Here is a 22,528-nt window from a genome sequence, read left to right on the forward strand (position 1 = left end):
TTTAACAAGTTAAAAAAAAAAAAAAAGGGTCTGCTTTGAGCATCATGCTCTTTTAAGAACTACCTATATGGCATCAAATTGACAACAGCAACTAGAAAGATTTGACAGAAACTTTAGGGGCCGCCTAAGTTTTGCTCATGAGGGAGGAACAACTAAAAAAAGGAGGCTGAGAATGGTTGAACAACTCAAAGAATGTCACTGATGTGGCTGTTCAGTGCCTCATAGCAACCTTGTATAGAGTTTCCAAGGAGTGGCTATTGAGTTCCAACGGTCAACCTTGCTATTCAAACTGACATTGGTGGCCCAGCATTCTCCTACAGTGCCACACGGACTCCAGAATCAATGGAGAAATTGTTAAATAGGGTTATGTTTTGCTGACTATGTTCTCAACAAAATAAAATCTAGAGAAAAATGTAATAAACATACAAATAGTCATACATGTACTTTAATTCATATTAGGAAAAAATATAACTATCACAAACTACAATTTCATTGATAAAGCTTCATTTTAGAATGAATGTTGTTGTTGTTAAGTGCCATCGAGTTGGTACCGACCCATAGTGACAGAATCACTGTCGGATACTGAGCCAACCTCACTACTGCTGCCACGCTTGAGTCCATCCATGCTGCCACTTGGTCAATGTATGTAGTTATGTATAAAAGATGAGTTGGTTTAAATAAAAATATATTCCATCTGTTATAATGTAAGTAGGATGTGGCTACCACACACTAAATGGTCTATGAAGACCTGAAGTTTGGGAACACGAGGCTTCAGTATCTCTTAGGACCCCAGCACCTGCCTTCTACTGGCCTCCCTGCCAGCAGTCTTGTCCAACTCTAGACTGTCCTCCAAGCAGCTGCCAGTTAGCACTCTAGAAGGCAGAGTCCATGGCACTCCCTGCTTTTAAATCTCTGTGGACACCCTACTACAACGTGCCAAATAAATCCAAATGTTTCTAACACACAAATGTGCTCACCAGGCACCCTGACTATGCCATGTGGCAGTCAATTCGGGCTTAGAGCAAGCCTAGAGGATGAGTAGAACTAGACGACAGAATTTCCAACACTGCCGTTTTTATGGGAGGTAGATTGCCACATCTCTAACTAAACCTGATGGGTTTTAGCTGCCCACCTTTCAGTTAGCAACCATCAGGACCCCTTTGAACAGTTTTTTCCAACGGCCAGAAACATTCTTTTTTGAGATGGACCCTCCCTCTTTACCAAATTCCTGCTCATTCATTTCAATTTACCTAAGAGTCACCTAAGGAGCTCTGGTAGTGTAATGGTTATGAATTGGGCTGCTAACCTCAGGGTCAGCAGTTTGAAACTACCAGCTGTTCCGCAGGAGAAAGATGAGGCTTTCTGCTCCTGTAAAGATTTACAGCCTCGGAAACCCTGTACAGGGTCGCTCTGAGTCGGAACCAACTCCACAGCACATAACAACGAGTCACCTGCTTTAGGAAGTCTAAGGCCAGGTTGGCCGCTTGGTACTTCCATTCTCTGACACTACTTCACTATTATCATTTTTGCATGTGTGGCTTCCCAATTAGAATGGCAAGTTATTCATTTTGTATTGGAAGGTATATAATAAATGTGGGATAAATGAATACATAAAACTCCATGCCTAAACATGTCAAAATAAAATATACAATCAGATGGGCAAAAGGGAGTAAGGGGAAACGAGTTCTATGTTGTCACCATCCAGTTAACAGGGAGCGATGCAGGAAAAAAAAAAAATGGCTAGAAAAGGAAATGGTAAAAAACAAAAATGTTCAATAGAGCCAGGGTTATTGGGAGGCCTTTTAGATTTGGTGATGTACGCTTACATGCCACAATCTACTCACTGAATTCTTTCAACGAATACTAAGAGTCTTTTTAAGCATGTGGTGCAGTGCCAGGCACACATGGCTCCCTCTCAGACTGCTCGCCTCTTATTGCTAAGTCCAAGAGACCCAGCTCAGGTCTCATCGGGGACCTTTTGGCAGCATCAAGCACCGTAGGCCACTCCTCTTCTTGACCGTCTTATCTTGGCTTCTGGACACTACATCTACCTGGGTTTTCTTATCCCTGACTACTCCTGCTCTTCTTTGGCTATCTCTTCCCCAAGTCCTGTCCTAGGCCCTCTTCTTTTCTTGCTCTAAAAACATGTGTTCATATACCACCTTTGTTGTTGCTAAATGCTGTCAAAGTGGTTCCAACTCACAGTGACCCTGTACAGGGTTTCCAAGGAGTGGCTGGTGGGTTAGAACCACTGACCTTGCCTAATGACTTCCAAATCTCTCCCAGGCAAGGCTGGTCCAGAGCATCAATCCCACATGTCCAACCCTTCTGGACATCTCCCATTACCACTGAGGCAGGCACCTCAAGCTAACGTGTCCCCAAATTGTACGTGTCCTCTTCCTCCATAGCCATTCCTCATTCACTTAATGTATGCTGACTGAGGACCTACAATGTACCAGGTTCTAGGGGCACAGAGCGGGTACTTCTGTAGCTTGTAATTAGTGGGGGAAATGGGGATAAATAACAGCACAAATACATAATTACAACCTATGATTGGGGTGACAGATATAAAGTTTTTTAAAAATGTTACAAGAGTATATAATAAAGGACTTAATTTTTGAAGTGATATTTAAGCTGAACCTGAAGGACAAGACAGAGAAAACCGAGCGCAGTAGCGGTGAGTATGCAGGCGCACAGTGCAGAGCTCAGTGTGACTGGACAAGGTGGCAGGTGTAAAATGAGGCTGGACATGCAGGCAAGGCCCAAACCCTACAGCAGCAGGTTAAGGGTTTGGGGAGTTTGTATCCTCAGAGCAATCACATCCATTAAAGGAGTCAGGGATGAGTTCTGAGGCCACCGCAGCAATCCAGGTGAGGTGATGACTGTGGCTCGAACCACTTCTCGAGTTCCTCATTTCATTTTATCCTTAACAGAATGCTAGATTCTGAAAAGTCTTTGCCCTGCGAAGTTTCCCTGAATGGAAGTCATTTCTCATTACAACACAAGTTATCATCACCATGAAACTTTTCACAAACCAACAAAGATTTCTGAATGTAGTCTACTTACTCCAAACAGGGGTCAAACCAAATCCAGTACTACGGAATGGGCTGTATGCAGAGAGGAACTGTGGTGGTTAAGTCACATGTGTGTTTTTGATGCACATTAGAGATGCTGAGATGTCTACGCTGGGGGCCCTTGTCTTTCTTGAAGAAATGCAGTAATAGTATACATTGATTCATTTACATATTTCTATGAAGCACACAGCATATACTAGTAATTAGTAGGATCTGGGTGATTTACTCTGTTTTTTGAAGAATAGCTAACTTTCATTATGCATTTAAGTATGTGCTGTGTACTAATCCCTTTACGTTAGTTAATCTTCATGAAGTAGGCATTATTCCTCATTCACACATAGTAACCATGCCCCAATTACACAGGAACACAAACTGGCTGAGGACCCGTGCTGTAACCGTTGGCTGAGCCTGCCTCATAACCTCTAAGGTCACCTTTTACCCACTACATGTGATTCTCTTATTTTGTTAAAATCTTTCTAAAACTAGATCACGACTAATTCAGTGTTACTTCCAGAGTGGACAGCATTTTTAAGTGGTGGATTTTCCTCCTAGAGTTAATATAGAAATCTGTACTGAGGAAGCTAAGGATCTGTAGGACATAAATGAATTACAAACATTACAAACTGCAGATCAACTCAGTACCTAATAAAGGATGAACCAGAAGAGTTAAGTTCCAAGTTATCAATACAGTGCTTGAGCACATCTCTGAAGTTTTCTTGAGCAATGAACACAAATGCATAGAGAAGCTTAATGGCTAAGAAAAATATCCAAAAATCTTGCCTACCTCTCAGAACCTTACCAATTACTTCAGTATCATGTAACAAATGTTGCCCATATATGGCTCATTTATCAAAAGTGAATTGGTTTTATATTTGTAAATCTCCTCATGACTTACAAAAGTCACTGACAATTACCACTGCATCACGTGTATGGCCAACTGCTCCAGGAACACACCCAGCCGGCCATGCTTTCTCCCTCGTCTCCAGAATCACGCACATGCTTATTCCTCAACTTGGAATGTTGTTCCCCAACGCTGGCTAATTTCTACTCATTATGCAAGTCTCAGTTGAAGCATGATCTCTTCTGGAACTACCTTTCCAGGCTTGGCCAACACTAAAGAGACTCAGCATGGTAACCATCAAGAGATGAGAGAGCATGGCTGGTTCATCACTGTATTTCCAGACCCAAGCACATAGAATGTTCTAGCAGGTTTTATAAGTAAATTGACAAAAGGAGGTGATTCTCTACTCCAAGGTCCTAGAAATCACCAAGGTCATTCCTACTCTCATTTTCTATCTTTATGCATCCAGAATGACAGAATGACATAGGTCAGCAATTTAGGATAATTCGTTGGAAAGTCTGACAAACTACATACAGAATTGGGTTTTGGCAAGAAGATGTAAAAGTATTGGCAAATAATTGGTCAATTCCATAGGCAGAAATACTACTAGAAGAGACCAATGAAATGGGTCTTAAGTGGCAAAAAGAATCCCATCCATAGTCTCCTCACCCAAAGGGTCTTTGCCTCAGGACTGGTTAAATAAGTCTCTCCAAATCTTGCACAGAATTATATTTAAGATAAATACTTCCTAATTCTTATGTGATGCAGATAATGACAGTAATAGTCAGCATGCATCAGGCACTGTTCCACTAGCTTTATACATTATTTAATCCTCTGATGACCCTATAGCAGAGGTAGCACACCAGTTCCACTTAACAGATGAGGAATCAACCTCACAGTGGTTAAGTAACTTGTCCAAGGATATGCATCTAGTAATTGGCAGAGCTGGGATGAAAAGGAAATCTTTTCTATTTCTAGGTTGTATGGGTAATTAACAGTAGCTAAATTTATAGAACAGTTATGTGTCAGGAATTGGACTAAGTACTCTCATTTAATCCTCCCCACAGGTGACAAGAGAATCTTCAAGTGTTTTTGAATAGCAGCTTTTACCCCCGAACTTGTAGGAAGCCAGGCAGATTCTCTGCTTACCCAACAGATTATTACTGTCTGGGGGCACTGGAAGAGCCCGAGCCAGCAACGGGGAAGAATCTTGCGATGCGCAATTCCAACAGCAGGCTCTGTCCTGAGACAACATTCCCTCCCACACAACGGCTAGCCCCAGGGATGGGTCAGGGATGCACATCTGCCCACCCCAAGGGAGAGTTCCAAATTGAAGCATGCTAAGCATGACATAAACATGAAGTGTGGAAACACATTCCTTACGAACAGTTCCACATCAAATTCCCCACATCCCTCTTCAGCAACGTTATCATAGGCATCATTCAATCCAGCCAATTGGAAAGGGACTACGAAAAAGGCTGAAAAATATAACCAATCAGGAAAGTTATTTTTGTGAGAAAGAAGAAAAATGCCACCAAAAAGGGTCAGCAGATAACCCTATTGGGCTGAAAATAACTGCCCGGCTGGCAGGCCCGTTAGGGAACAGGCGGAGGGGTAAGAGACGTAATGCAAAGCGCCAAGGGAGCTCCAGCTGAGGGGAGTTGCTGGGAGATGAGGAAATTGGCCTAATTTGGGAACGAGAGCCCAGCAGCATTTCTCAGATTCCTGCTGGAGTATTTGGCTAACTTTCAGTTCTGCGTCCTTGGAGGAAGAGAGAGGATGGGGGGGTGGGGGGGACAGAGAAAGGCAACAGCTGTGACTCATGCACATCAATGGACAACTGGATGAACAAGGGTGATCAAGTGAGAACTTACTCACACTCCAAAACAATTCCAGGAGAATAACCCCAAAGCCTCTTCTCTCCTGAGAGGTCTGTCTAGCAGTTGGAGAGGTTACTTTACATACCTGGTTAGTCAGAGAGAGTTTACTAGAATCAGAGATTAGCTGACTAATCTAATGACTCAGGTCTGTGTCCCAATGACTACGGTGCAGTAACAACAGGACCTACTCCAAGAGCTAGCACCACATTTAACTAGGATGCTGCATGTCATTCACAGATAGCAATGATTCCAATGTCACCTACCATTGCTTTGGGTAGTTTTTTTAAATCAGCAAAACAAAAGCAAAGCTAAAAAGTGGCCTAGGCCCAAATGAGAAATGCTCATCCACTGGAGAGGGTTACCTAGAGAGTTCTTTTCCCATGCTCACTGTAGTGCAACTTCACTGCAGAAGGAGCTGAATGACTGGAATCAGCAGAAAAGGAAGGCTCCACCAGAGAAATCAGGTGACTACTCAGAGCTGCTCACCCAGAACTAGCTACCCACTGCAGCCACATCAAGACACATCTTCCAGAAGAATCCCCGCCTGATCTGTGAACTCAATTACACTTCTTGTAGATCCAAGCCTGATTTGGGATCACTGGCAAAAAAGGAAGAAAAAAATATATATACACCGCCATAAACATTCTTAGTTCTTACTCTTGCTTGAGAGGTTATTGTGTGCATTACCGAATATTACCTTGAGTTTCATGGCTACCCTTACTAAGAAACCACAATTTGAATCAACAGAGCTAGTAAAATGACATGTAGAGTTCATCAATAAAACTGGAGAGTAGAGATTGTTGCAATTCACTAGACTGACCAAGCAAACGGTGCCAGTTCTCCGAGAGGCGGCAGGAGGGTTTTATTAGCTGGCCTGCACCACAGGCACCCTCTAAGCACCAACAGGTGAGTGGAAGGAGGAAAGATCTAGAAGAGCGTCACACAGGCAACTCCATCAGGTATCCTGGAGCTTTAGGGCATGACATTTTTCAAAGCACTCTCCACAACTCTAAATTAGAAAACTGGAGAGGAATGTGGACTTTTTTTTAAGCTACTAAAAATACTTCTTTCCCTTCATACCTCAAACCTAAGAAAAATACCTTTGTATAAATTCTATTAAAATTCTGACTTGTCAGCTGTGAACGGCCTACTCGGTAGCCTTTCTCCTTTTCTCCTTAGTAAGGAACCCCAGTACCCAGTTACAACTTAAAGAGTGGCTGTAAGAACCAGTAAGAACCAGTGGTTGTAAGAATCAATGAGATGTAACTAGAAGCCTGCTTTCTAAAGTATGATTATAGTTTTCCTCATAAAAAGGGGCACACACAGTTGGCATACACCTTGAACTCTTCCACAATGCCCCATCTGCCGGCCCAGAATGCACTTCTGGAGACGACCAGCCATCTTACAACCACGAGAACAGAAGTCTAAACTCCGTTGGCTGAGCGGAAAGCTGGAAGGAGCAATGCAGGACAGGACATCCCGAGTGCTGTGCCCACTCTGCTCTGCCCACCACTGGGCTTCTTGCTATGGGAGAAAAATCACTCTGCTTGATTAAAGCACCAGAGGTTAAGTTTCTGCCACTTGTAGCCAAATTCACCTGAGTAGATACAGAAAGATACTTGAAAATCAATCCTCCTACAACAGCACTAAGTGGAAACAGGAGCCAGGCAGCTGGCCCGGCTGAGGAAATCCGATGAGGCGCATCACAGTGAAGTGGTGATGAACTGCAGAAGGCGGCTCTTGGACAAGCCAGCACCATTACCAACTGCTTTCCTGTGGGCATGCCAGACCAGCATCCCACTGGGCCTCAGTAGTGAGTTATAGGCCTTTCCACCTTAAAATTGAGGGAGATAAAGACTAAAAAGGACATCCAAGGTCTAGAGAAATAATGGTTGGCAATATATTGAGCACTTATGAGCAAAGGCTTTACCCATATCCATTGTTCTTTTTAGGACTCCATGAATTATGTTAGTATCTCTGTTTTACAAATGGGGAAACTGAGGCTTAGAGAAGTAAGTTGCTCAGAGTCACAGAGTTAATGTGTGGCAGAGCCAGGATTTCAACCCAAATCTGTATGTCTCCAAGGCTTATGTCTGACACTGTATAAGGGACAGCCTCGGAAGTGGGAAAGGCACATGCTCTCCCCTGATCTCTAGTCAACCCACAGATACGTATAAGCGAACCTTTGAAGGCTTCCAAATGAGTTTTAAGAGAACCCAAGCTTACCTCCTTTTTCTCTACTACCCTTTCATAACAATAGATAATTCTGACTCATAGCAACCCTGTAGAGTTTCAGACACTGTAAATCTTTATGGGAGCAGAAAGCCTCATTTCTCCCATGGAGAGAATGGTGGGTTTGAACAGCTGACCTTGTGGTCAGCAGTTCAGTGCTTATCCTACAATGCCACATTAGGACTCCTTAACAGTCCAAATTTTCCTTTACTTATGTGATTGTTGTGCAATCCTTTAATGAGAATGCTTTTAAATGCTTATTTCATTTAATCCCCACATAAACCTGGCACTATTGCTGTTACCAGTTTACAGATAATAGAACAGCAGGATAGAGATCAGTGGATTTGCTCCTAATCAAGGCACTTAGTTGAGGCCAGTCTCAAGCCCTGTCCTGTGTTCGCTCCCTCCCAGCAGGCGCTCCTGTTTCCTTCACCAGAGCTTCCAACTCCAACACTAGCTAAATAACCATCTGTGTGAGCTAATTCCCACTTAACTCTGGAAAGTTAACTTTGGTAGGCCTAAGAGTCTCCAGTACCCTGTTAGCTCTTCATGGATTTCTTCATCCTAGAATACAGTCAGCAGAACAAAAATAAATACATCAAGTAATACACTCAGAACTGGAATGTAAATGGGCACATACACAAGTCTTGGGATCTAATTTTAGAAACAGCCCCAAAGTCCCACACAACACCGTGAGCATCTGGTCCCGTGGGAGGCTGCCAACACTGCTCTAAACCTCAATTAACCCAGAAAGAGAAGGCATCCTGGGATCCTGACAGGCATTTCACTTTCAGAGGCACCAGCGGGTGAGGAACAGAATGGCTTTTCATCATGTTCTCCCAGAAATCTGCTAAAACTCCGAATCAGAAAAGGTCAGTGTCCCTGGGGGAATGAGTATGCTGAACCCCTGAAGGTTGATTACCCTGTGACTATGAAGTGGCGTGCCTGCTGTAGTCTTACCTGGGAAGCATGCACGAGGGGACAGGCAGGTGAGCAGTGCAAGGAGCTGGTCCCATATGGGGCTCACACTGGTATGCAAAGCACTCTAGGACATCTTGGCCCATCAGAGAGGTCCACTCACCTAGCCACTGGCTTCACATTTAAACGCTGTCATTCTTGCCAATGTTCACTAGAATGGAAGTTTCACTACGACAGGGAATAGGGTAGGGTCTCCTTTGCTCACTGAAATATGCCAACCACCTAAAATGATGCCTGGTGCAATAAACTTCAGTGAGTATTTTTTGAATGAATGATCTGTGTTGGAATGGATCCTCTAGAACCATCTGGAACAGTCTAAAGAGGCCAGAGACCAAGAGTTGTTGTTAAATGCTATGGAGTTGGTTCTGACTCATAGTGACCCTGTACAGGGTTTCCAAGAGTGGCTGGTGGGTTTGAACTGCCAACCTTGTGGTTCACAGTCCAGTGCTGATCCTAGCACCACACCTCATAGGCATCCATTAACCCAGTCATTTGCTTCAACACTTTCTTTCAAGACATACATGACTATAGTTCAATCTCCTTGAGATCCAGGGTGAGTCGGGTACATCTTCTTTCACCATCTTCCTACATTATGCCACCACCACCCCAAATTACTATCTGCCACCCCCCACCCTGTAATTTACTCAGCTTCTGATAGCCCTCAACACACACCAGGCACTTCACCCATCTCACTCTGTAGTGTCAAATGCACCATCTGCTCTGAGCCAGACACTGTGGTAGACAGAGGGGTACAATGATTAGACACACCCCTACCTTCCAGCTCACATGTTATCTGGGAGTCAGACATGTAAATACAGTTGTGTGTCATATAACATCCATTATCTGTTCTGTGAAACAGGAAGGTATATGATTTGGATGCTGTACGAACATGCTATACCACGAGCAGCAGCGTTCACTATTTCACCATCATGTTGTTGAATAACTTCTTGTTTCACTTCCAGACCAATACTTCTCTTTTGCCTCCTGCTGCTGTAATCACTAGCACTGGGTCTGCTGCACTTTAGAGCCACAGAAAATTAAATAGCGAGAGGATGTTATAAAACTCAAAAGACACATGATACTAGAGACTGGATGCTGCCGCCTCTGAGTCAAAACATACACTGTTCTACAATAGTCAACTGTAAAGTAGGGCAAGTCCACATTAAAGTAACTAGCTAATACAGCACATAGATAAGCCAGTAACCTATGCATTTATGATGACTATCAAGACATATGTATTATTGGACTCCTAGTGTGACACATTAATGGCTAATGAGGAGTCCTGGTGTGGCGCTGTGGGCTAATGCGTCAGACTGCAAAGTTGTTTGAACTACAAGGTCGGTGGTTCAAGCTCACCAGTTGCTCCTTGGAAAGCCTATATAGAGTCACTAAGGGTCAGAATCGACTCGATGGCACTTAACAACAAGTGTGGCACTGCAGGATAAGCAATGGACTGCTAAACTCAAGTTTTGTGGCCCTAACCCACCAGTCACTCCTCAGAAACCCTATATGAAAGCGACTCAACAATGTGTACTGTACCATCACATACTTGGGCAGCTAATAAAGCTTTGCATGCATGAGACATGAAGTATAGGTGTTGTGTGCAAGAAGCTGTTGCATTTCTTACATCCAGTTATGTTTGCTCTGTCCCATTCTCAGATCAGGATTTCTGAACTCTACAAAAATAATTATAACCTTTTGGGACCATGGATGTATATGCGGTCGGAAGGACTGCCTGCTCAGATGTTAGGTGATAGATTGTTGTTGTAGTTGTTAGGTGCCATCGAGTCTGTACCGACCCATAGCGACCTTATGCTCAGCAGAAAGAACACTGCCTGATCCTGAGCCAACCTCACTATTGTTGCCATGCTTGAGTCCATCGATGCTTCCACTTGGCCAATCCGTCTCGTTGGGGGTCTTCCTCTTTTCCTCTGACCCTCCACCTTACCAAACATGATATCCTTCTCCAGCAATTGGTCCCTCTTGACAATATGTCCGAAGTATGAGAAACGAAGTTTGGCCATGTTGGCCTCTAAGGAGCACTCTGGCTGCACTTCTTCCAGAACGGATCTATTGGTTCTTTTGGCAGCCCATGGCACGTTCAATATTCTCCTCCAACTGCACAACTCAAAAGCATCAATTCTTCTCTGGTCTTCCTTATTCACTGTCCAGCTTTTGCATGCATACGAGGTTACTGAAGATATGTGACTATAATCAGAATACAGTGTGAAGGAGGTACGATGGCCTAAGTCAGAGTCCCCGTGTGGTGTTGTGAGTTAACGCACTGGATTGCAAAGTCAGTGTGAACTGCAAGCTTGATGGTTCAAGCTCACCAGTGGTTTAAGCTTACCAGCCACTCCTCAGAAACACTACACAGGGTCACTATGGATCAGAACCAACTCAACGGTACTAGACAACAATAACAGCAACAATGGCCTAAGTCACAAATTGACCATCATCAGGCCAAATCTAAGCCATATAAGGTTTCAATTTTTGTAATTTATTGCTAACCTAAAAATGTGCTGGTTTCATGTGAAGTTTTATACTACTGATAGCTCTTGAAAAATCTAGCAAAACTGGGCCTGTGCTCTCCATACCATCAGTCTGCTGTAGCTAGGTAATAGTTGGTCCCTTTAGAGGGGACATGTGTTCTCCAGTTCCCTACTGTCCCTACTCCCTGCTATCTGCAGACAGTGAGGCCAAAGGTATGCTACTGGACTTTCTGAGCTGGTACAGCTGTTATCTTTGAGTAGGAGGAGGATTTTCCATACCCAGATTCGTACAGTGAGAAAATGAATGAAAAATTAAGAGGACAGTGTGGCGGGCTGAAGACGACAGGGAAGTAACATTCTCTGAAAGCAGACATTCCTACATACTTGATACATAAGTACACCTACACTTTGTATCTAGCACATTTTGCACATGCACCATTCACTCACTTATTTTACCTACCTGGCCCTTTAGCTTTCTGAAAGTGGGTCCCCTCATGTTGTAAACTTACTACTGGCCAATAAGCTAGACAAGCCAGGTTTCCTGCTGTCTGGGAACTTACCAGACAGACATATCAACAGACAACAAGCATATAATGTGACATATTCTATACCAGGTACTATGGAAACTGAGCGAAAGGAACTCTAAATCAGAGAGGCTTGTCTTAAGGCTGACTTTTGGAAAAGGCTTTTCTGTTTTCTCAAATCATCAAAGAGACAAAAGGAAGGAAAAGGGGAAGTGGATAAACTGTCACTTTAACTGTCTTCATATATGGGCAAAAATGGAAGAGTGCCCTGGCATCATCAGGACTACCCACCATATGCAAATGGGCTCAATAAATTCCCATAAGCCAGGCTACTAGGAAAGGCTTCCAGGAGAGTAAAGCCAGCACTGATCCCTTTCTTGTCTAAAAAACATAGTAAGTGCAGGTCACCACTGAGCTCATATGTCCAGTGTGTAATTCAACCTTGATGTCATCTCGCTCAGCATGCCTCTTTTGTTTTCTGCTAATAGGGCAAATGTCAAGGAAGGGAATTCCCAAATCAAGACAGGAGAATGGGCTGTCTTAAACAGAAAGACGAGATACCAAATTCTTGTTAAGTAATCACTAACTCTTAGACAGCACTTCTTTCTTTTTGTTTTAAACAGTGATTTTTTTATTCCATAGTAAGTAACTCACCTTGGTCATACAGTGACATCCCCTAAGGCTGCTTCACAAACAAACCAGACTAAGAGCCGACAGTCAACTAAAAGCTGGGGACCTCCGGTTAAGGAAACAGACACTGTAGGTACATGGGGAGGATCCTAACTGGCTAAAGTACAAGAAGAAAAGTAAAAAGAAAAAAACCAAGGAGGAAAAAAGCACTATGGTGCTCCAGGGACAGAGGGCACTCAAACCCCAACAGTTCTTTAAGGGACGGGCATGTGCTGAGCCAGGTCTAGAGCACAGAAAGGATGCCACTGATGACGCCAGGAATCCCAGGCTGACCAGGTGGCCTAGCTCAGTACAGCAATCTTCCATGGAGACCCATGAGGTTAGAGACTGGTGACAAGAAGCAGAAGGCCTCGGCTGTGAGAGGGTACTTACAGGCAAGCAGTGACGCCTTCTGTGGCCAGTCAAGAAAAAGGGAGAGGGAAGCAAGCACATGTTAGACACATTTCTTTAGATGTTTGTGTTTTTCAGCACCCACCTCTCCAGTCAGAGTCAAAGAGGCACTCTTGTCATTGAGCGGCTTCTCAGTCTGAGCTGACTCTGGTTGAGCTCGGCGACCCATCTTGGCCCCCTGTAAGGAGAAAGGGAAGGACACTGCTGACCCTAACATGGCTTGCGCGGACCGGATCTATAACATGGTGGAGATGGGATTTGAGAAATTTAATATATATTCTTAGAAAAGGCTCCAAATCCTAAAACAAAGCACCTGCGGTCAATTCCATTTGGTTGGAGAGTCAGAAATCCATGGGTTAGTGGTCACAGGGTTTTCCTTGTTGTTTGTTGCCATTGAGTTCGCTCTGACTGCTGGTAACCTTCTGTGTGATACAACAACTGGTTGCCCAGTCCTTCACCATCTCATGACCCTGTTACATTTGAGCCCACGGCTGTGGCTGTTGTGTGACTCCACTCACAAGGGACTCCCTTACTCTCCCTGACTTTCTGCTTTATCAAACATGATGTTCCTTTCTAGGGACTGGTCTTCCCTGACGAAGTGTGCAGAGTAAGAAAGATGAAGTGTCACCACCCTTGCTCCCAAGAAGCATTCCTGATACCACCTGCCTGTTTGATGAAGGTGGCGGCTTGCACGTTGCTGTTCGTGGAAGGTCTGCCACTCAGTATTTCAAATATCAGCATGGTCACCCATGGAGGGCAGGTTTTTGTGAAGCTTCCAGACTACAAATAATGGCCTGGTTGGAGACAAACTTCTGAAAATTAGCCAAGGAAAGCCATGCAGTACCATATGGACTGCAAAAGCAATATCACTGTCCTACCCAGAAACAGTGTCCTCGAGAATGGGCAGACATCATGTCACAGCTCAGTATGGATGGCACCTCTATGTAAAGAACATGAAAATCCTCACAACTGGACCAATACAGAGCATCACAATAAATGCAGAAAAGACTGAAGTAGTCAAAGACTTCCATTTGCTTGGATCTACAATCAACAGTCATAGAACCAACAAGATACTGCATTAGGCCAATCTACTACAAAAAATCTCTTTAAAATGTTCACGAGTAGAGGAACCAGGTTGAGGACTAAGGTGTGCCTGACTTCAATCACCTCACATGCATATACAAGTTGGACAATGAATAAGGAAGACTGTAGAATTGATTCATTTGAATTATGGTGTTGGAGAACCATATTAGAAGTACCTGCACTGCCAGAACTAGCACATTTGTCTTGGAGGGGCAGTCAGAATGCTCCTTAGAAGCCGTGATGGTAAGACTTCATCTCTCATACTTCAGACATATAATCAGCAGGGACCAGTCCTTGGAGAAGAACATCATGCTTGGTAAAGTGGAGGTCAGTGACAGAGAGGAAGACCCCCAACGACATGGACTGACGGCCGCAGCACCACTGTGCTCAAGCACAACAGTTGTGAAGATGGTGCAGGATTTTAGGAACCCCGAAGTTCAAAGCTGCAAAAAATGATCAAAAGGAATTTGGGGAAAATTCCTAAATTCTATGGTAACAACTGGTCCAATAAGATGAACAGAGAAAATACTGAAATTGTCAAGGATTTCATTTTACTTGGACCCACAACCAATAGCTAGTGAAGCAGCAATCGAGAAATGAAACACGTTGTTACGTGCTGTCAAGTTGGTTCCAACGCACAGTGACCTTGTATAGGGTTCGAACTGCCCAAGGAAAGGCTGGTGTATTTGAACTGCCGTCCTTTTGGTTAGCAATCCAGTGTTTATTCTACAGCACCACACTAGGACTCCAAACTACGTAGAGCATTGGGCAAATCTGCTGCAAAAGACCTCTTTAAAGTGTTAAAAAGTTTACTGTCACTGTGAGGGCTAAGGTGTACCTGGCCCAAGTCATGGTATTTTCTATCTCCTCATATACATGGGGAAACTGAACAATGAATAAGGGAGGCCAAAGATGAACTGATGTATTTGAATTGTCCATTATATTGACGTTGTTGTTGTTAAGTGCCGTCGAGTCGATTCCGACCCATAGCGACCCTGTACAGGGTTTCCGAGGCCGTAAATCTTTACGGGAGCAGAAAGCCTCATCTTTCTCCCGCGGAGCAGCTGGTAGTTTCAAACTGCTGACCTTGTGGTTTGCAGCCTGATTCGTAACCACTACGCTACCAGAGATTTGCCATTAGAGCTATGCAAATCAAAACAATAATGAGGAAACTGAGGGAGAAGATTCAGTGGCAGAGAGAAATCTAAGAGCAAAGTCAACTTCTGACTTCAATCCGTAGGTTATTTCTACCCACTACCCTTGAGTGGATTCTAACACTGACCCTACACACAGAGTACACGTGCTCCAGAGTTTCCAGAGCTGTCAATCTCTACAGAAGCAGACTGCCACATCATCCTCCTGCAGGGCGGCTGGTGGCACTGAACCATTGACTTTTGATTAGCAGCTGAGCGCTTTAAACAAATAATATTAAATATATCATGGACTACCAGGAGAATGACCATGTCGTGGAAGGACAGCCAGAATTCTCCTGGGAAGCAATACTTCATCTCAGGTACTTTGGACATGTTGTCAGGAAGGGCCAATCCCTGAAGAAAGACATGATACTTGGTAGAGAGTCACTGAAAAGGAGAAGACCCTCAACAAGATAGAATGACAGAGTGACTGCAGGGTCAAACACAGCAATGGTTGTGAGGTTGATATAGGACTGGGCAGTGTGGGTTTTGTTGTTATTCTGTTATACACAGGGTCACTGTAAATTGGAACTGCTATATAACACCTAACAACGCAACATGATAGCAAACCAGAGAATCAGCAAGCAATTGCTTTGACTTGTACACTCATTAAATTTGTATTTACAGACAATAAGGGAAACCAGCTGCACGAATTTTGAGATACCCACTTTGGAAATCAGAGCACTTCAAATTCTGAGTCACCAACCAAACCATTTTGTAGGTGTTTCCCAAAAGCCCTCCCAGCGTGGAGGCTCTGTGTCTCAAATGCTTCCCAACACATCAACAAAACTTTATTTGGACAGGCTAATTGTTGTTGAAGTATTTATGCTTGTTTGTTTACTTTTTAAAACCAGCAGTAATGGCTTTTGGATCTCATTTGGTGTGGCTTCATTTGATTCTCACAGTAGCAGGAACTAGGACTAACACCGTTTTACAAATGAGGAAACTGAGGGAGAAGATTCAGTGGCAGAGAGAAATCTAAGAGCAAAGTCAACTTCTGACTTCAACCCGTAGGTTATTTCTACCCACTACCCTTGAGTGGATTCTAACACTGACCCTACACACAGAGTACACGTGCTCCAGAGTTTCCAGAGCTGTCAATCTCTACAGAAGCAGACTGCCACATCCTCCTGCAGGGCGGCTGGTGGCACTGAACCATTGACTTTTGATTAGCAGCTGAGCACTTTAAACACTGCACCACCAGGTCTCCTCTTTCTACTATGGCATATTACTCAGTTTGTTTTAAGAACTGACTACATCAATAAATTGAGAAGGCTAACAGAAGAACTGTCTAAAATCCCTTATGCAATTTACACTTCAAATTCTCTTGCCAATCATCAAGGATGATGGAGACAATCTAGTCCAACAGTAAGGAACTCATTTTCTTCTCCAGGCCCCCATGTGCTGCCCTTCTTCATCTGTCATAGACTCCGGAACAGCACACTACACATAGCGATGGTACAAAAACAAAAATCCAATGATCTAAGTGCTGTTTCCAGATGGTTTCTTTACTACCTGTTAAGTGTTTCAAGATTTTAACCTTTTTGAAGACCCTGTATAAATCCAGAGGCATGGTAGGAGAAAAGCTACTTTACTATCTGATTTTACATTTTTTTAATTATGTGGTGTGTTTAAGCCCCCCTGAGGGCATAGACTACTGTATTTCCAGCACACAGGATAATATCGTATAAGTATGTGCTGAAAGAATGAGTGCACAAAAACTACAACCACACAATACACACATGTGTAGTTAAAAAAAAAAAAAAAAGGTCCCGTATCCCAGAGGCCTGGTGACCAGTCGTCTTCTTAGTCAGTCAAGCAATCCGCTTCCTGGGCAGTTGGCACCAGTCGTCAGCTCGCCCAGAGGTGTGCAGTCCAACGGTATCCGGGAGCTTCAAAACTCAGACTGCAAGCAGAAACTAAAGATTGGCCCCGTGGCCCAGCCTTCTAGTAAAAGCCATCGTGACTATGCCTGATGGGGCTTGTGATGGAGTTGGAACACAACGCTGGGGTCTTGAATCTAAACCAAAAACCAACCTACTTGCCATGGAGCTGATTCCGACTTACAGCGGCCCTTAAGGCACCACAGAACTGCCCCCAAAGCTGCAGGCTTTCTGCAAGCACACCTTTCTCCCACTGAAGAGCTTAACGCGCCCAAAAAGGCAGTTAGCAGCCGAGAGCTTTAACTACTGAGCCATCAGGGCTCCTTTCTTGCATCTAGCTCAGTAATCACAGAGCAAGAGCAGCAAAGCTTTTCTAAGAATTCCGCAGGAATCACGCACCGCTGGATGCTCTCCCTGCATTATCCCATTTCTGCTTCCCTGCAGCCATCTGAAGGCGGTAGCAACGCCGTCGTTCCAGAGAGAGAGAGCCGGCGGTTCCCAGAGGTTAGTTTGCTACTCCGGACCCAAACACTTCACCCCGTTATAAATCCGACCCTCCAAAGCGTTCACTGTAAAGCGGAGCTAAGGACCACATCCCCGTGGGATCCTGCGTTTAAACGCCGTCCTTGCCCGACTTTCTGCAGTGAGGTTTCGATGTGAACTTCTAGAATGACCAGGCCCAGGGTGGACGTTCTAGGATGAGGGCAAGGGCTACGAGGACCGGGAGAGGCTGCAAACTGCACACCGGTCTCAGAGCCGGCGGAAGGAAGATGGGTTTTCTGTTTTCTAAGGATTTTTAAAGGCATAAAGCCCTGGTGTGGCCCTAAAGGTTAATGCGCCAGACTGCAAAGCCGTTTGAACTGCAAGGTCGGTGGTTCAAGCTCACTAGCTGCTCCTCGGAAACCCTGTACATGGTCGCTATGGGTCGGAATCGACTCGACGCACTTCACAACAACAACAAGCCCACGCCAGCAACGGCTGAGCGCCCGCCGCGAAACCAAAACGGGGAAAGCGCCTACCCGGCCGCCTAGCCCCGTCCCTCCCACCGCTCCCGCCGCCCCGGGGAAGCCGAGGCCGGCGAGGAGGCTCCTCCCCACCCGCCACATCCGGGGCCCAAGCCCTGAGCGTCGGTCCTCACGGAGGTGGACGAGCCGCGAAGCCGCTCCTCGTCCAGGTCTAGCACGTCCTCCATCACTGAGATCTTCCTACGTCACTACCGGGAAGCCAGGCAACCCAATGGTTTCTCAGAGAAGGGCTCCGCCCCTCCGCCCCAGTATTTAAAGGGGCCGCCACGCCTGGCTGTGTTGCTGTAGGATCAGCGCTGGACTGAGAGCCCGAAGTTCGGCAGTTCAAAGCCACCAGCTGTTCCTCGGAAACTCTATAAAGGGGCGCTATGAGTCGGAACTGACTCGTAACTTAACAACAAGTCCTGGTGTATGGACTGTTGGTGTGGCGCTGTAGGATCAGCACTGGGCTTAGAAGCACAAGATTGGCAGTCCTAACTCACCAGCTGCTCCTCGCAAACCCTATACAGGAGCGCTATGAGTCGGAACCGACTCTACGGCACTTGACAACAACAAATGCGTTATTAGTGGGTTGTGTGTTTCATGCAGATTTAGACCAAATCGTCCCTAATGCTGACTTACTGACATACGTAGGAAAACTCCAGATATTAACATTCACTGGTAGGGCTGCTAACCACAAGATCAGCAGTTCGAAACTACCAGCTGCTCTGTGGGAGAAAGATGAGCCTTTCTGCTTCTGTAAAGACTTGCAGCCTAGGAAACCCTATACAGTGTCGCTCTGAATTGGAACCGACTCTGCAGCACATAACTACCACCACCTCCACCAGTCCTGGTGTATGGAGCCCTGGTGTGGCGCTGCAGGATACAGCACTGAAAGGCAAGGTCTGTTTGAACAAGGTCGGCGGACTCACACTATTGAACCACGAGAGTCTGGGGATAAGATTCTTATGATTCAATAGTGAGTAATTGTTATCACGACTAATTGCGATTGTCACAACTGTAAAGGTAGAAGTTTTGTAACAAAAAGGGAGGAGTAATTAATCTTACATCCCAGGAACAGAGGGACCTAGGACCATCAAGGGAGAAGAGCACCAGCGGGCGGAATGTGGTACACTATCCTGAGAAGCAGCAACACCAGAGATGGAGACAGCTATGAGGACATGGAAAGATAGAGCAGCTGAGGACTCATGGAAAGACAAAGGCTGTGTGCTGGCAGTCAGGAGGCAGGCTTATAGAATGTGCCCTTTGGTTGTTTAAATGATTATATTTTCCTGAGTGTTTTTGCATACATCAAAACAAACAAAAAAAGCAGAGGGAATAGAAACAAATACTGTTGAATGATGATGCATGGAGGGGATTGTAATCATTGCAATGACACGAAATACGATAGGATGAGTGCAAAACCAATGTTCTCCCATATAAACTATCACTCAATTCACAACAAAAGCTTTTTTAAAAAAATAGAAAGATTTAAAATCTTATTTAATTTCTCCAACAACCCCATAATGTAAATTCAATATTTCTATTTTAAAAGTTAAGGGTACTGAGGTGCAAAGAAGGGAAAAGGATTGTGGGAAATCACCTGGGTGCTAAGCGGCAGAGCCCTGTGCCTTTCTGAGGCTAGATCTTACTGGACCATTTTTCTCTAGCACATATTTCAGGATGTCAGACATTCTCTCAGGCTGGCAGAGAGAGATGCCCCCAAACACCTAGCTCAATGGGGCAGACTGAGAGTGGTGGTCTTCTCTAGTCTTTGTACAGTATCTATGTAAGATGCCCAATTCAACACTACTGGCCAGGTTCCTGGCACCCCACACCAGATAGACTCAGGGCCCTGAAAGTGAGCAGTGTCCCCAGTATCATGCTGGGGATAAGGCCATTTATAGATTAAAAGTGTGAGCTTGGATAGGATGAATGCAAAGCTAATGTTCTCCCATGTAAACAATCACATAATTCACAATAAAACATTTTTTAAAAAGTGCAAGTTTGGAAATGGAGGTAGCAGCCTAAAAACTGAATTGCAAGCATTTAAAAACTATCCAGTAAATGACTCAGTTCCACCATTCTTTCCACACATGTTTGTTGGGTAGGACAACCTTATAATAGGAGTCCTGATGTGGCGCTGTGGATTAATGAGCCAGACTGCAAGGTCGGTGGTTCAAGCTCACCAGCTGCTCCTAGGAAACCCTATACAGGGTCGCTATGGGTCGGAATGGACTCGACAGCACTTTACAACAACAACCTTATAATAAGGAGCTCTGGTAGCATAGTGGTTATGAAGCAGGCTTCATAACCTTCATAACTTCAAGGTCAGCAGTTCAAAACTCCCAGCAGTCCTGCGGGAGAAGGAAGACTTACAGTGTCAGAAACCCTATGGAGGGTCACTATGAGTCAGAACTGACTCCACATCACATAATCACCCATCACCACCACCTGGTAATAGTAAGAACACTGGTCTGGGTGTCAGCAGAGTTCTAACCCTACCTCTGATACTAACTTCCTGGGCTTCCTCTCTGGACCTGAGTTTCTGCTGTTGTAATTTTAGAGATCACCTCTCAGATCCTCTACTACACTAATTCTGATTCTCAGTACACTATTAGGTTTTAATCTGAATTAAATGCATTGACAAAAATCTAAGCTCAATGTTCTCTTCTTCATGAATACCAGATGAAGAAGAAGGAACTCATCTTTGGATTTTCCATTCTTTTACGCGCACAACCAGGCTGTCACTGCCACCACCTTAACCTTCACAGATCTTCTCTCCCACTTCTCTGCCAGCTTCCAGAATGGCACTCACTCTAGGCAGAGAAGGCCTAGGTTAGTGACTTCCAAACCTCACTGAGCATCTGACTCATGGATGGAGTTTGTGAAAAATACATGTGTCATGGCTCCATCCCTGGAGACTCTGATTTGGTAGAGATGGAGTCCCTTCCATCTTGTAAGTGTTCACTCCAAGGTCTCCTCAGTAAGGCCTTCCCTGATCACATTCTTCCTCTGAGGAACTCCCTATTCCTTTTCGCTTCCTTGCTTTTCTCCAAGGTATGTATACCTTTTATCATACTACACAATTTACATAGTTACTTAGCGTATTGTGTCCCCAGCAATGGTGACATTAGGGGATGGGGAGGTTTGGACCAAATCAGGTGACATTGTCAGAACCATGGCACCAAAATGACTATAACACTTTTGTACAGTGTTTCAGCAGAAATTTGTTATTTTTTTTACATAAAAATATCCCTATAGTTATAAGGAGCTCTGGTAGCGTAGTGGTTATGAATCAGGCTGCAAGCCGCAAGGTCAGCAGTTCAAAACTACCAGCTGTTCCGCAGGAGAAAAATGAAGCTTTCTGCTCCCTTAAAGATTTACAGCCTCAGAAACCCTGTACAGGGTCGCTATGAGTTGGAACCGACTCCACAGCACATAACAACAACAACATAGTTATAACAACAAATATTTTTCATAAGCCCAGCTTACACTGGTCAAAGCTAAAAATCTGTGCTGATTAACTTTATGAACCGTCTAATGGCCAGACTTTATCTCTCATACTTCAGACATGTTATCAGGAGGGACCAGTCCTAGAGGACATCATTCTTGGTAAACTGGAGGGTCAAGATGAAGCCCCCACCCCCACCACATGATGGACTGGCACAGTGACAGCAGCAATAGGCTCAAGTGTAGCAACAATTGTGAGGATGACGTCAAAGTGCTTTGTTCTGCTGAGCACAGGGTCCCTATGAGTCAGAACTGACTCAATGGCACCTAATAACAACAACAACAACAACAACGCTTTCTGGTCAGAGACGTCATTGTTACCCAATTACAATGATTCTATAAATCATGTGGTTTCCTCTGCAAGGGCTACAAGCACACACTGTTGTTTTCATTGTTACTGGTGTTTATAATCATTAATTTTGTTAAAATTTCTGATGTCTTAACTACAATGCTGTGGTAAATAGTATTTGTGAGCCCTATATAAGTAAATAACTTTGTTGAGAACGAAGTTAGTAATTAAAGGAAAAGGAGGAGAAAAACCAAGAAAGGCCCTGCTTAGCTCACAATATGTAACTAATAATGTTGTAATTCAATATTGTTAGTATTCATATAATCCAAGAAGTACTGCGTATGAGAAATTTATAACTATATTTATTACCTATTCTAGTAGTAAAATTGATGATAAACATTACTAAGGATTCTTTATGACCTGGTACTGGAGGAGGCTCATGGGAGGGGGAATCACCATGAG

At 44.3% G+C, this 22,528-nt stretch overlaps 1 protein-coding gene across 1 annotated transcript in view; it reads right to left on the reverse strand.

The window, feature by feature from the left end:
• The window catches only part of IFT43 (intraflagellar transport 43 homolog (Chlamydomonas)), a 152,583-nt gene extending 134,131 nt beyond the window's left edge, over positions 1 to 18,452 (reverse strand). The window contains exons 1-2 of the mRNA XM_006865601.1: positions 18,399 to 18,452; positions 13,187 to 13,279 (exon numbers count right to left, since the gene is read on the reverse strand). Coding sequence (XP_006865663.1) covers positions 13,187 to 13,279; positions 18,399 to 18,452 — 147 coding nt within the window. The remainder of the gene's footprint in view (positions 1 to 13,186; positions 13,280 to 18,398) is intronic.
• Between the last annotated feature and the right edge of the window lie 4,076 nt (positions 18,453 to 22,528).

Source organism: Chrysochloris asiatica, unplaced genomic scaffold (assembly GCF_000296735.1).
Source record: "Chrysochloris asiatica unplaced genomic scaffold, ChrAsi1.0 scaffold00079, whole genome shotgun sequence".
NCBI classification, from domain to species: domain Eukaryota; kingdom Metazoa; phylum Chordata; class Mammalia; order Afrosoricida; family Chrysochloridae; genus Chrysochloris; species Chrysochloris asiatica.